This window comes from Thermobia domestica, chromosome 10 (assembly GCF_964235325.1).
Source record: "Thermobia domestica chromosome 10, izTheDome1.hap1.1, whole genome shotgun sequence".
NCBI classification, from domain to species: domain Eukaryota; kingdom Metazoa; phylum Arthropoda; class Insecta; order Zygentoma; family Lepismatidae; genus Thermobia; species Thermobia domestica.
The window spans coordinates 141,741,580-141,754,888 of NC_137463.1; the positions used below are offsets into that span (position 1 = coordinate 141,741,580).

Genomic DNA, 13,309 nt, shown 5'->3' on the forward strand with positions numbered 1-13,309 from the left:
TAGTTAATTTTCTTGAACAAAATAAATTCTTTTCTTCAAATCAATATGGATTTCAAAAAGGTAAAAGTACATCAGATGCGGTATACAATTTAACAGAGATTGTAAAAATGTTGATAAAGCTGAAAAAGTAATTGCAGTTTTCCTAGACCTAGCTAAAGCATTCGACACAATATCACACAAAATTCTCTTAAATAAACTAGAAAGATATGGAATAAGGGGTATATCGCTATCTTGGTTTAACAGTTATTTGAAAGACAGAAAACAGGCCGTCCAAATAGGTAATTTTCAAAGCAGTTATTTATATGTAAAACAAGGAGTCCCTCAAGGAACTGTATTAGGCCCAATATTATTTTTAATTTATATAAACGATTTGTGTAATTTAAAGATGGACGGGCATATACAATCATTTGCTGATGACTCCTCACTTATATTTACTGGTAAAACATGGACAGATGTATTTAAAAAAAAAAAAACAAAAAACAAAAAAAAAAACAAGCAGAAATGAAGAAAGTAAAACAATGGCTTGATAATTATCAGTTAGTATTAAATGCTGAAAAAACCAGGTATATAACGTTTTCACCAACTATAACAGGACAGCCAGAAACAGGGCCTAAAATTGAGTGGAGTATTCCACAATTTGTGGAACTGTAGGAAAGGAGTGTGGAACTATAATTCTTAAAGTGTGGAGTGGTATTAATGTGAGTACCTTACTTTTCTCGGATTATGCATTTAAAAGCATTTAGTGTGTCAAACTAAGTCTTACTGATTCAATACATTCATTATGCAATGGGGGGTTACTCAATTCCATACATTAAGCCAGAGTTAATACGTATAGGTGTCTCCTAGATGGCAGGGAAAACCATTGCCAATTTTGAGGTGAAGGAACTTTTTAACTATATTTAGTTTTCAAACCTTTTCGGTTGCATTCATATAGTTTTAAAATATGCAACTAACTGCACGTTTATCTGTTGTTTCAATAGGACATTACACTTTTCCGATATAATGAAATGGTTGTTTTGTAGATAAAAATTACATGATCCTTTGAACCCGTTATAGAAATATGTACTACCAGAGATAACATACATCAATAACCGCCAAAAATTTAGCCGAAGCACAGCTTACGAAAATCAGTAGAAAGAGTAGTTTCCCAGAGTGACTTCGATAGTTACTGATAATGAAAACATGAATAGAGGAGAACACAAAGGAATGTGGAAATTGTTAACTGATGAAAAAGTTGCTTCAGGTGAAACGTTGCCTCTGTTGAAAATTTGGTGTGCTGCCCATCGTATTAATTTAGCATGGAAAGATGTCACCAAGAATGTCCAAGAAGTTTCATCTCATATAAGCAGCATCTGGACTGTGTGCTTTCTATCACTCTTCAGGGCAGCGAACGAAAGGTTTAACGATGGTAGCTTCAGAAAATAACTTAGAAGTTTTGCACTAGGCCTACCCAGAATATTTTGACGTCAGGTGGACAAAATTTTCATTCAGTATGCTCACTACTCTCCTAAAAAATTGGTATCCAAGCTGCCTTTACTTGTAAACGGAAAGCCATGTATGTAATGAAGCCAATTGTCATCTGCATAAATGGATAGAAGTAGATCGCCTTCATCTTCTGTCTTGTGACAGACGCTCTATATGTTTTCAAGAACTGCCAGCAAAAGTTTGAGAGTGATGAAATGTTTCTTTTGGACATAATAAAAAATAAAATAGAACTATAGCACAATTGGAGAGTATAAAAGAGAAACCTCTGTTAGGCGGGTGGGAAACACGTTTTTAAACGAACGTGTGCAACAGAACGTCAACGGAGAAATACAGTACTCATTACATGGTATTCAACTTCATCGCAACACACGTCGCAATAAATCCCATAACAAATGTCAGTGAGAAAAGAGATTTTACTATAGTACGCTACGAAGTCCTGGATTCAATAATTAACTTTGTTAGTCGAAGACAGTATTGTTGCTTTTGGGCCTTTGCGTGTTTTGCAAGAGGATGTAACTGATGATGCTCTAAGAGAATGCCACAAAGTTATTTGTCTTGATACAGATCTTTTGCAGTTCGCAATGCAATATAGAGAGGCATCATCGTGCAGTATGTTGAAAGGTCTGGACGCTAAAAGCCTTCTCATGAAAATCTGTGGAAATCGGTAATTTCATGCTCTGTCAACAAGTCTAGCCCGAGTTGTTGCTTCGAAACCATCTTCTTCCGATGTTGAAAGACTTATAAGTGACTACAACATATTGAAAACAGATAACAGACTGTCTTTAGCTCCCACTACTATGAAAAATTACCTTCACGTTAATATAAATATGGGTCCGTTGCAAGATTTTAGCCCAACCCCTGCTGTTATGAAATGGCTGGCCAGAAAGTAAAGGCGTTTTGAAGTTGGTAGGAAGTCAAGTATTTGCCTCGGAAGAAAACAGACTGAGACAGCGTGATGATCACGGAAAAATGACAGTGAAATTCTTATGTAAGAAAAAGTGTGACTATTTTTCTTACCGGTTTGTTTCCTGTATTTTATGGTTTAATGCAATACAATTAAATATGTATCCTAATGTGCCTTTAATTTTGTTTGCTCTGGATGCCAAAATTTTCCTAAATAATAATAATAATAATAATAATATAATTTTTTTGGTCGCAGGTAAACATGATGTACTGGACAGAACACTGATTATATGTCAAACAAATGCTGACTAAACTAGTTTTTCTATACTATATAAAATTTTTACCAGTGTGGAGCTGTGATTTCGTTGAATTTTAGGCCCTGGCCAGAAAACATGTCACTAAAATTGCATTATTGTCAAAATACTGAAAAATGTAACTGTAGTCCTCTTATTAGTGAAAATAAAGTAAAATACTTAGGTATATTTATTGATAAGCATATAAAATGGTCTTCTCACATTACACATATCGCCACAATACTAAGAAAATTATTGTATAAATTTGTTCAATTACGAAACATTGTAAGCATAAAAATATTACGAACTGTAAATAGTATACTTACATATGATATATTAATTTGGTGTGCTGCTTACCCTACTCATTTAAAACCTCTGATTGTTCAGCAAAATAATATTGTAAGAATATGTTTAAAAAAGAGACTTGAAAGTAGACTAGATAGACTCTATGACCAATTCTCAGTATTACCACTTCCAAAATTATATTTGCAGAAGGTATTAATATATGTTAAAAAGAACAAACAAATTGGAAGTAATAAAACATACGTATATAACCAGAAATGTGACAAACAAAAATTTAGAAATTAGAGCAACGAGTAAATTTATAACTCAATACCAAACATATGACAGAGCTCCGAAGATCTATAATGAACTCCCACTCCGAATCAAAGATGAAAGTAATTTCAAAACATATAAAAAGTTAATTTTACAGTGATTAAAAGAATTAAAAAATGTTTTAAAAAAAAACTGTTGTTAGCTGAAAGTAAGAATAAACCTCATATGTTACGATAATAAAATAAATAAAACACGAGAATCAGGCTCACACACAAGCATTTGCTTATGTGAGCCATTTTCTATCTTTTTTATTCTTTGCATAAAAAATACAGAAAATTCGCAATATAGAAATAAGTGCATTGAATTAAGTTACCCGACACTGGGAGATAGACATGACTTCTGGAAGTCCGAAGTCCTGTCATCTCTGAATACCGGGTACGTTAAACTCTACTAATAAAGGGAATATAGGAAGTCCGATTTCCTTTAGAGAAGTAATAGCACTTATAAGTAGAAAATTTACTTGTTAATTTCTGTAACAGTTATTTTTCTTATTTATTTCATTTTCATTAATATTTTGTATATTGTTACTTTATAATTTAATATGTTTATGTATTTTTATGTATATTCTTTAATATATTGGATACATCCAATATATTAATTTTCTTCTTTAAAATAAAATTTAAATCCAAATTGTGCCCCGCAAAAATTGTGGGAGAAGAGGGATATATATATATATATATATATATATATATATATATATATATATATATATATATATATATATATATATAAAATCAAAATTACCAAAATCAGTGTCGAATTCATACTTTTCGAGGTCACTGGGGTGAACAATGACACTTCCGATACCGTGGCCCGCAACATGAAATGAAGAGGGGATATATATAAAAATAATCGAAAATGGCTAATATCAAGAAGTGCTTTAGTAATAGTAAAAAGTGACTGACTAACGAAACATATTACTATTTTTTCTTAATTTAACCCAGCGAAGCGGGTGATTGATGCTAGTAATGAATATGAAAAAAGAAAAAGACTCATCTAATGTGTTTAGGTGTGAATAATCTGCATAAATGGGCTATGAGATATCTATTGTATAAATGGTTAGATAAAGAATGAATAGAAATTGTGAATGAAATGTACCTGAGAATTACGATTCTGGTTATATATTTCAAATAGATTTTGATTTTTTTTTTTTAAATTGAAACTAAACTAAAATGTTACAGTGTCGTCAACATATCGTTGTCTCAATAAAAGAGATATCTTAGGAATCCACAAATATACGTATATTCTAAAGTAAAAAGGCTCAACACTCCTTATTTGTTTTGAAAAACCACCTATAGTGGATTCTCTCATATTCTCCATGTACTTTTAATACTAAAGCGACATACTTCTGACAGCGACACGTAGGTTCCCAAGGACGAGTAGTTAAGTACTGGATTACTAACAGCGTTATGCCGGGTTCAGGTATAAGCTTAAGGTTTTATTTATTTATTTATTTATTATTATTATTATTATTATTATTATTATTATTATTATTATAGTATGAACGAGGGGACTAGTAGAATAAGAATGAGGAAGAACGATGAACTCTTACTGTTTCCGTGTACTGTTTTCTATACGCTGGTACTTGAGAAGCGCCACAAATAATAGTTTAGATCGTAGTGCGAGTTGAAGCATTATTAGCACAAAAATGTGGGAGGAAACAGAGGAGCCTCTGATGAGTTAGGATAGCGTTGTATTCATATATGCTTCCCATGTATTCTTATGGGAATGAAGAATGTGGGTCAAAGTCCAAGTTTGGAGAGGGAGTGGAAGGAAAAGAGAGATGATATTGGGAGGTTTTAGATTCATCTATAAGACAAAAGTAGACTCACTCTTGTGCAAGGTGGGATAGCTTCTAGAGTTTGGGCGCTTTCCAATAATGTTACGCCATTGAACCATTGTATATAGTATACAAAAAACGACTATTTAAACCATACGCTTAATGTATGACCTTATCAGAATTTGGCTCGAGAACCGAAAAGTAATTACAAGTTCTCGAAACTATACATGAGGCGTCAGGGATAGGTTTCCTTTCTAACGCACGCAACTACTGCAGCACAGATCTCTAAAAAGACCGTTTGGATCATACCAGACATGTAAGGTCTTTCTGAAATGTAGTACATAGTGGTGTTGTACTCTCTGTTTCCAGGAAAATTTATCGAACACTAACCCCCAGCTATAATTTAGCGTAATGCATTTCAATCTGTACTATTCCGGCGTTCATTCTTTTGTTTTTCTTACCCCCGTTGCCTTTAAGAACACAATTTTTTTAGTAAGAAGGAAGGATTTTGAGTAAGTGGGGGAGAGGTATATGCACTATTATATTTCCAGTGATAATTAGCCCTGTTTTACTTAGTTAAACTATTCCTAATATTCATTGCCCAGTAAATATTTACGAAGTATTTGTAGTCTAGTGTTTGTAGGTTGTTTACTTACAATTTCCCTTATATATGCTTTTAGGTGTTTGGCGGAGGTCTACTTCCGGTACTTAATGTTTTGAAGACCCTCCCATAAAAATGGTTTATGACTCCCTTAACTATTTGGGGACCTTTCTCGTGTCCGAACAGGTAATGGCTCAAGGTCTGAGTCAAGGAAAGTAACCCGGTTCTGCGGCGACGAGAAGGCCCAGAAAACAAGATGTGGGTATTAGTCGTTCCTAGATAAAAGTAGTTATCGAACCCTTTGGCTTTTCAGTCTGTCACTTTGTGCGACGATTCATCAGATTACTTGTAAGGTCGGTCATAACATCAGATAAGTATCTTCCGTTTCGTGTGTGTTTTTAATTAGTTTATTCTTTTGAGGAAAATTTTTAAATACATGGTCTTCTCTTATCGTGAGTAATTACTTTTTTCTTCCTTTTTTGATTATCTGAGAAGAAGAGAATAATAGAGTTTGTATATTTATGTTACTTTTGGCTCTAATTCGTTTTAATTTATGTGTTAAACAAAGAAAAAAAATCCAAAACAACACTTAGGTGCTAAATTTATTATTTAGTTAGCATTTACAAGTACGTTAGAAATTATTGTTACAAAATGAATATAAAGTTGTTCTATAGTTAGATTTCCACTGGAAAAGACGGTTGTTCCCTACAAAGTTCCATGCTGCAACCAAATTCCAGTACTTTATGCTGAGCTTGTTCAGTTTTCGTTCCTGGTCTTCTGCAAAACACCCTACGACCTATGTTTTACGGCGAAGTATAATAATACATTTGCTTTACTATACGTACTACTCGTACTTCAGAGAGGTTCACGTTTGTTCTATGTGTGGTAGCCTGGGGCCTTATATATTCCCTTATATTTCTTTATTGAATTTGTGATTAGTTGTGGTAAATTAAGTGTTACATATTTCCTCTTTTTTGTTGTTGTTGTTCCACCTGAACGGTTTTGTGATACCCGTTTTGCTTGGCTCCGGAGAGGACTGTTTATAAACAGGGAAAAGTTTATTAAAAGCTTCTCACATTTCTCTGCAGTTACATTCAACCGTAAGCTATGCCTTTGTATTGATCTTGGGTTTTCTTATTTTTGGTTTGTTTTGTTCTTCCACCTGAAATTGTCATTCCTCTCCTTCTAGGTTCTTAAGTCTATTTCTGTATAAACACAAGAATAAACTAAAGAATATTCTTCCTAGTCTCTTTGCTATCCTTAGTTGGTGTATGTTAGTTAATGCTATTATAATTCCGGTATTTCTTTGGTAATGTGAATACTTTGTATAATTGAATGTTAATACAAGGTATGTGAAAAAAGTTCTTGTAGTTTTTGACGTCCCAGTAATCATGAGCTCACAGAAAGGAAACGTAATCACGCACGTGCCTGCCAAGCGATCGGGTGTTGGTGTCACCATCCACCCACGGTAAGACAGACACGTTTCACACCAACAACAGCCATAGTTCGTCCAATGTTGAAGAGAAATGGTGGTATTGAAGCAGCTTGTGTACGTGTGTTCGTTGTATGACTTTAAATGGACCTGTCGGTTGCAGCATCAAGTAGCCGTATGTACCAGGCGTTTGGGGAGGATGCTGTGAACGAACGGCATTGGTGCCAGATATTCCGTTCGGGAGATGTGAGATTTTCAGACGAACCTCAAAGTAGACGACCACATGAGTTGGATGACGAGGCCCTGGAAGCAACCATCGAGGAGGATAGTGGTCTAATGTGTGATGACTTGCAGAAAGGATCCGGTGAAACAGCCAGACTGCACCTGAAAGGGATAGTGAAGCTATACAAGTTAAGTCCTATGAGAATAGAATAATAATTGTGTCGTTTGGTGGTGCGTGACGTCGTTTGACAACGTGTAGATATGTGTCATGGAACTGCCAGTCAGAGTATGTAACCATATGGTTCAGCATATCGAATATTAATGAAGAAACTTTTAACTTTTTAAGTGAACCTCGTATAAAAGCACTCTTAAGAATTTTTCTCTCAGCAAACAAAGGAATATTCATATGTGTGTGTGCGTCGCGTCTGCGACGGAAGTGTTAGTGGACCCTCTTCGTCTCTCCAAATAAGGTGCTAAAATTCAGCAGAGGGAGCAAACTTCGTCTCCAAAAATTCCTGCCTATAGATTGTCATAGTTATTTTTAGGTCTGACATCGACAGTTTGCCTCTGTTGAGTAGAAACGCGAAGAGGCGAGGAGAAAAGCCAAATCAGTCTGACAATTGTTTCTGGTGTGTTAACAGCATGTAAACACGCAGTGCGTATAAAATAATATTTTACTTCAGCTAAGCGCAATTGTACAAACAGTACAATTAAAACTAAGCCTAAAATGCTGTTTACGTACGTCTGCATAATTCAGTGAATGTAAAATATCATAAGTGCAAGATATTATATTAAATAAAAAAAATGTAAAGCAACGCAGTCCAAAGCCTTCGGACAACTCTCAAAAGTTATATCTAAAGGAGCTAACTGCGCAATGGAAAAACTTCAAGACCACCCGAAAGAAGATAAAATGGAAAGTAAGGAAATTCCTCCCTCCAACCTTAAGGACATCCCCCTGGAGCCGTCAGAAATTATTCTTCTCCAGCATCAAAGTGAGTGAAAAGTGACAGTGCGAAATTGCGGAAACTAACGATGTAGTGAAGTTCAACCGGTAACCCGCGACTACCGCGCCTTCCGCGATTGTAATAAGAATAATTAGGCCAAGTGTTAAATTCCATTATTATATTCAATTATTTAAATCAAAGTACCAAAATGTTATGTAATATGTGTTTGTGCAGTTTCAGTGTTTATTAAAGTGAAAAGTGAAATTTCGCGTTCCTTTATCAAAATAATTATCATGGTATTATCCTTTATCAAAATAATTATATTTCCTAGTTTAAGAGAGAACCATAATTTACTTTTCTTTCCAGCATAAATAACTAATGCCTATACAACATAATTATTTTCGCATTATTAAATTGTATAGGCATTGAGAATACGATTAGAATCAGCTTTTATGTCAGTTTCCCAGAATGTTCTGACCCGAACTCTGAACCGTGTTGTCCAGTGGTTATATGGTCGGCTTTGGTAAAAAGTCCGAACTCCTATTGAAGTCTAAAGGAGACGTCCAAAACATAGAGGATCGAATCACGGACTGTCATAAATGTCTAAGCCCTCCTAGGGAACTGCAGGACACGAACTACATACAGTAATAAGTATCACTACCAAATGACACTACAAGGTGAGAAATGGTACGGTACCAAAAAACTGCCAAAATTTGTTGAAATACGAAATCAAATTGAGCCGATATCAGTGTGCAACTTTACCACACATGTGCAACCCATCTCCATGAAATTTCACAAGGCAAGCAAAAGAATCTCATTAGTCACGCAGTAGAGCAGTGTGATCGAGCGTGTCCTGATACCGCCGAAACAGAACAGAGTCTCGGAAGGGTTCATTGTGGATACTGAGTTCACAGCGTGGGTCATCGCTGAAATGCGTCAAGTGCTTAATTTTCGTGTAAGTCGTGCCATTCTGAATCGTATTATACGGAAATATGTAGCACCAAGTCCTACGCCCACCACACCGTCCCCATCAGCTAGAAACCGAGCTCCTGTGAAGAAAACGTCGCCGCTATTGCGTGAAGTTTGGGTACGGCGACCTCCGAAAATTCTCCCCCACACTGTGGGATGGCTAGTAAATGCCGCACATCGCAGGTGACAATCAACCACGCCATTCACAGGGATTTAGGCTTCACAGTCGTTTACAAGAGCGGTGTGTATGCTCTAAAACCGTTTCATGTGGCTGAGCGAAAAAAAAAAAAAAACTGCAGGAGGCTTTATGAACATTATCTCGCGGGTAGTTGGTTTAAGTTTGTTATTACACTTGATTAGACGTGGATTTACTTGACATATTGTGGTAAAAATTCGTGTAATTACGTACACACCTGTTGAAACCAATGGCAGAATCACATTTTTCCGCCAGTGCGCATAGAGTTTCACAAAAAAGGTTCATGATTATGGCCGGTTTCTCCTACAGAAACAAACTACATCACCGAATGGTGAGAGAAACGTCAAAATCAATACTGGATACTACCAGATTCATGGGCTGACTGATATGTACCAACCAGCATAAAATCTCAGCATTGTGCGGACAAGACATGAATCGGTTGAACTGCACCAAGACTAGGCATCCAGCCACACAAATTTTACAGCCGTATGTAACGTAAAATTGGAATTTCGGGTAATTCCTTTCTCTGATATTCCTGTCAAGACCTCTAGATGTCAGCCCAATGGAGTCTTGCTGCGGACTCCCCAAGCAGCACCTGTCCCATCGTTTAGTCTGCACCGTTTCTGGTCTGTTGAAAGATTATAAATAGAAGTGGGAAGCAATACTCATTGTCCAGCTACAACAGAGTTACCTGTAATGGAAACTTCGATGCCGGGCAATAATGAGTAAAGGTTGTGGCAACAGAGCATTTCCTTGGTAAGTAGCACATTCAATTTCGGCTCAATGTAAATGAACGAACCTCTGTAACAGCGAACCGAAAGCCTTGTTTCAAGATGTCAGAACATTAATAACTCACCATTTATTATTATTATTATTATTATATTTGCAGTTGAAACACGGATTTTGACACTGTGAGAGTTAGAATTATCAGCTTGTAGGAAATATTCAGTTAACTATTCATATGAAATGGAAAGCTGTTTTAGAGACCATTTGTTGACTTCTCATTTATGTAAGTGAACAAGTAGTAAAAGGGAGATAAAATAAGATTACATGCTTGACACTTCCGTGCAATAGCATGGTAATAAAGTCACAACTGTATGCATCCAGTTAGGTGAATAAGAATAAGTAAGTTGATGGTTATTCAATCAGCAGCGTAAGCGAAGAGCTGACTCGGCTCAAGCCGCCCCACTTGTAGTACAGTGATACCGAAATGGACTTTGCTGTTATGTAATATGTACATGGTGTTTCGAAACAACATTGACAACATTTAGGATATATGATTCCTGAAAATAATAATAATAATAATAATAATAATAATAATAATAATAATAATAATAATAATAATAATAACACAAGGGCTGTCCAGAAAGTACCACACGTTTTGAGCTATCGTTACAGTGGGGGAGGGGGCTAGAGTGGCCATCTTGGTGTCAGAACGTTGTCACACTCAGTACGCATCCAGCTGTGGCAGCATGAGGACTGTGACGATCTTGTTGTGCTTTCTGTGACGTCTTATAATGTGCGCTGCAATAGATAATTCCGCCTCTTGTGAGGTGCGTTCTGTGATTAGGTTTGGTATTTGTTGGCAAAAAGCTTCAAGCCAATTGAAATCCATTGCCAACTGTGTGAAGTGTGCGGACGTGGAATAATAAATGAAGGCCGAATGAGGCAATGGTGCATTGATTTTGAAAATGGCCGTTCCAATGTTTACGATGAAGACCGCAGTGGTAGGCCTAGCCTTGTGTCTGATGAACTGGTGAGGCAAATGGACGACAAAATTCATGCAAATCCTCGTTTCATGATTACGGAACTTACTGAACATTTTCCCTAAATTTCACGGAGTTCGGTGCATGAAATTCTGGTGGAAAAGCTTGGTTACAGGTGGCAGATTTCTGCTGCGACGGTATTGAAGAACTTCTGCCACGGTATGATAAGTGCCTTAATTTGCATGACGATTACGTGGAAAAATAGCTTAAGAGTGTATCTTTCAAATGTATATAATACAATTTGGTTTGTTCATTCTGTCACTTTTTTATTTCAAAACATCTGTTCTTTCCTGGACAGCCCTCGTATATTATTATTATTATTATTATTATTATTATTATTATTATTATTATTATTATTATTATTATTATTATTATTATTATTATTTCTTGACCTGTTGGGAAAAGGGGCTAGTTTGAGAGCTAGAGCTGTTCAAAAGCTTGGAATAGCTACATTCTAACATCGTAAGTTCGAACAGGAAAAATCGTGGAGTGAGGATTCATGTCAGCGTATAAGAAGTCAGACATATGTTATCGAAAAATGCATGTCTCAGCAAGTACAATGCGTGCTCCAAGACATGCTTCCAGTAGAATTCTCAGATATGCTCTGACTTAAAAGGTAGGTCCAAACTTGGCAGAAGGCAACCCTTGGTACCGTGAATACGGAATGTGTGAGCGAGAAGTCGGAAGTTAGGAAACCCCAGCTGCAGGGTTCGTCATGTTGACAATAACACATGGTTTGAAGTAATATTTGATGCTTATAAGTGTAACAAACATGAAATGCACTGTAGAACAATACATCCCAAGCCCAGCACACGTTATTCGCAGCACTAGGAGCTGTACATCTGTCATTTCTAACATTTCCGACTTCCTGGTGACGCATTCTGTATTTACTGGTCTCAAGACTTACGTTTTGCCTTTCTTGAATCACCTTTAAGTCAGAGCATATCTGATAATTTTGCCAGGAACATGTCTGAGAATCATGTCCTGTAAGAAAATCCTTGCGCACTTAATGGCGCATTGATGAAATGTGCATTTTAGGGTGGAATATGCATGACTGAATTTACACTGATATGGACTGCCATTCCACGGTCTCTCGCATTTTAAACAACGCGTGTTGCAATGTAGCTTTTCCACACTTTTGAGCAGCCCTAGCTGGAACTAAGCTCTTTTCTCCATAGGTCCATATGAACTATTTTTATTACGTTTGTGTCAGGAATCGCGTTCCAAACTAAAAAAGACTAAAAATTCTTTTGTATCTCTCTCCTGCTGTTCATCTCACCTCTGTGTATTGAAAGATAATACTAAACTTCGTGTCGCAAGAGCCAATGAAGTATTCTGGCCGACCATATGGTCCACATTTTAGCTAGTGACCACATAATGCTTGGTGTATGTGTGTGTTTGTGAAAGTGCGCTTTTTCGAAATGAAAACTATTAACACCCTCCATGATATATTTCTGGCTATGTCACTGATTAATATTGCACTAATTATTGCATTTCGAAAGTTCGTAATTATTAAATATGTTTACGTAGTTCAGAATGTTTTCCTTTCATATCTATCCGGTGGTCATTCATATATTATTTCATATTTATTTTTTCACAATATCTTGCTCGAAAGATCCTTCGTTGCATACACTACTGATACATTGTGTAGTATTAACTAGATATCAGAGCTATATATGCACATACATATATACCCTCTCTCTCTTTTGATACACTGTGAAATGAAATGTGTCGAGTTTATCTGCTGATTGCTTACAGTTATGTTATTTTTGTTTTCAGGTTTGCAACAAATTCATGAGTTGTGGTTTCCATAAGTGTGGTCGCATATGCCATTCAGGGGACTGCGGAGATTGTCCAGATTCCAAAGCTCGTACTTGTCCTTGTGGGAAATCCAAATTTTTGTTACCATGCACAGAGGAAACACCGACTTGTGGAGATACATGTGGACTACTCCTGGAATGTGGTAATCACTTTTGCTTGGAGCGATGCCACAAAGGAAAATGTGGAAGTGTATGTTCACTTATTGATCTTTAGGGTTAAATAAGACACCCCCAGTTAACCCTTGCATGACTCAAAAGCTCTACTAGATCTTTGCTAATTGCA

At 36.2% G+C, this 13,309-nt stretch overlaps 1 protein-coding gene across 6 annotated transcripts in view; it reads left to right on the forward strand.

Annotated features, from left to right (window-relative positions):
* Window positions 1-13,309, forward strand: part of LOC145662754 (NF-X1-type zinc finger protein NFXL1-like) — a 582,971-nt gene that overhangs the window by 237,124 nt on the left and 332,538 nt on the right. For all 6 annotated transcript variants that reach the window (XM_081728623.1, XM_081728621.1, XM_081728624.1 and 3 more), the window contains one exon: window positions 12,986-13,216. In XM_081728623.1, coding sequence (XP_081584749.1) covers window positions 12,986-13,216 — 231 coding nt within the window. The remainder of the gene's footprint in view (window positions 1-12,985; window positions 13,217-13,309) is intronic.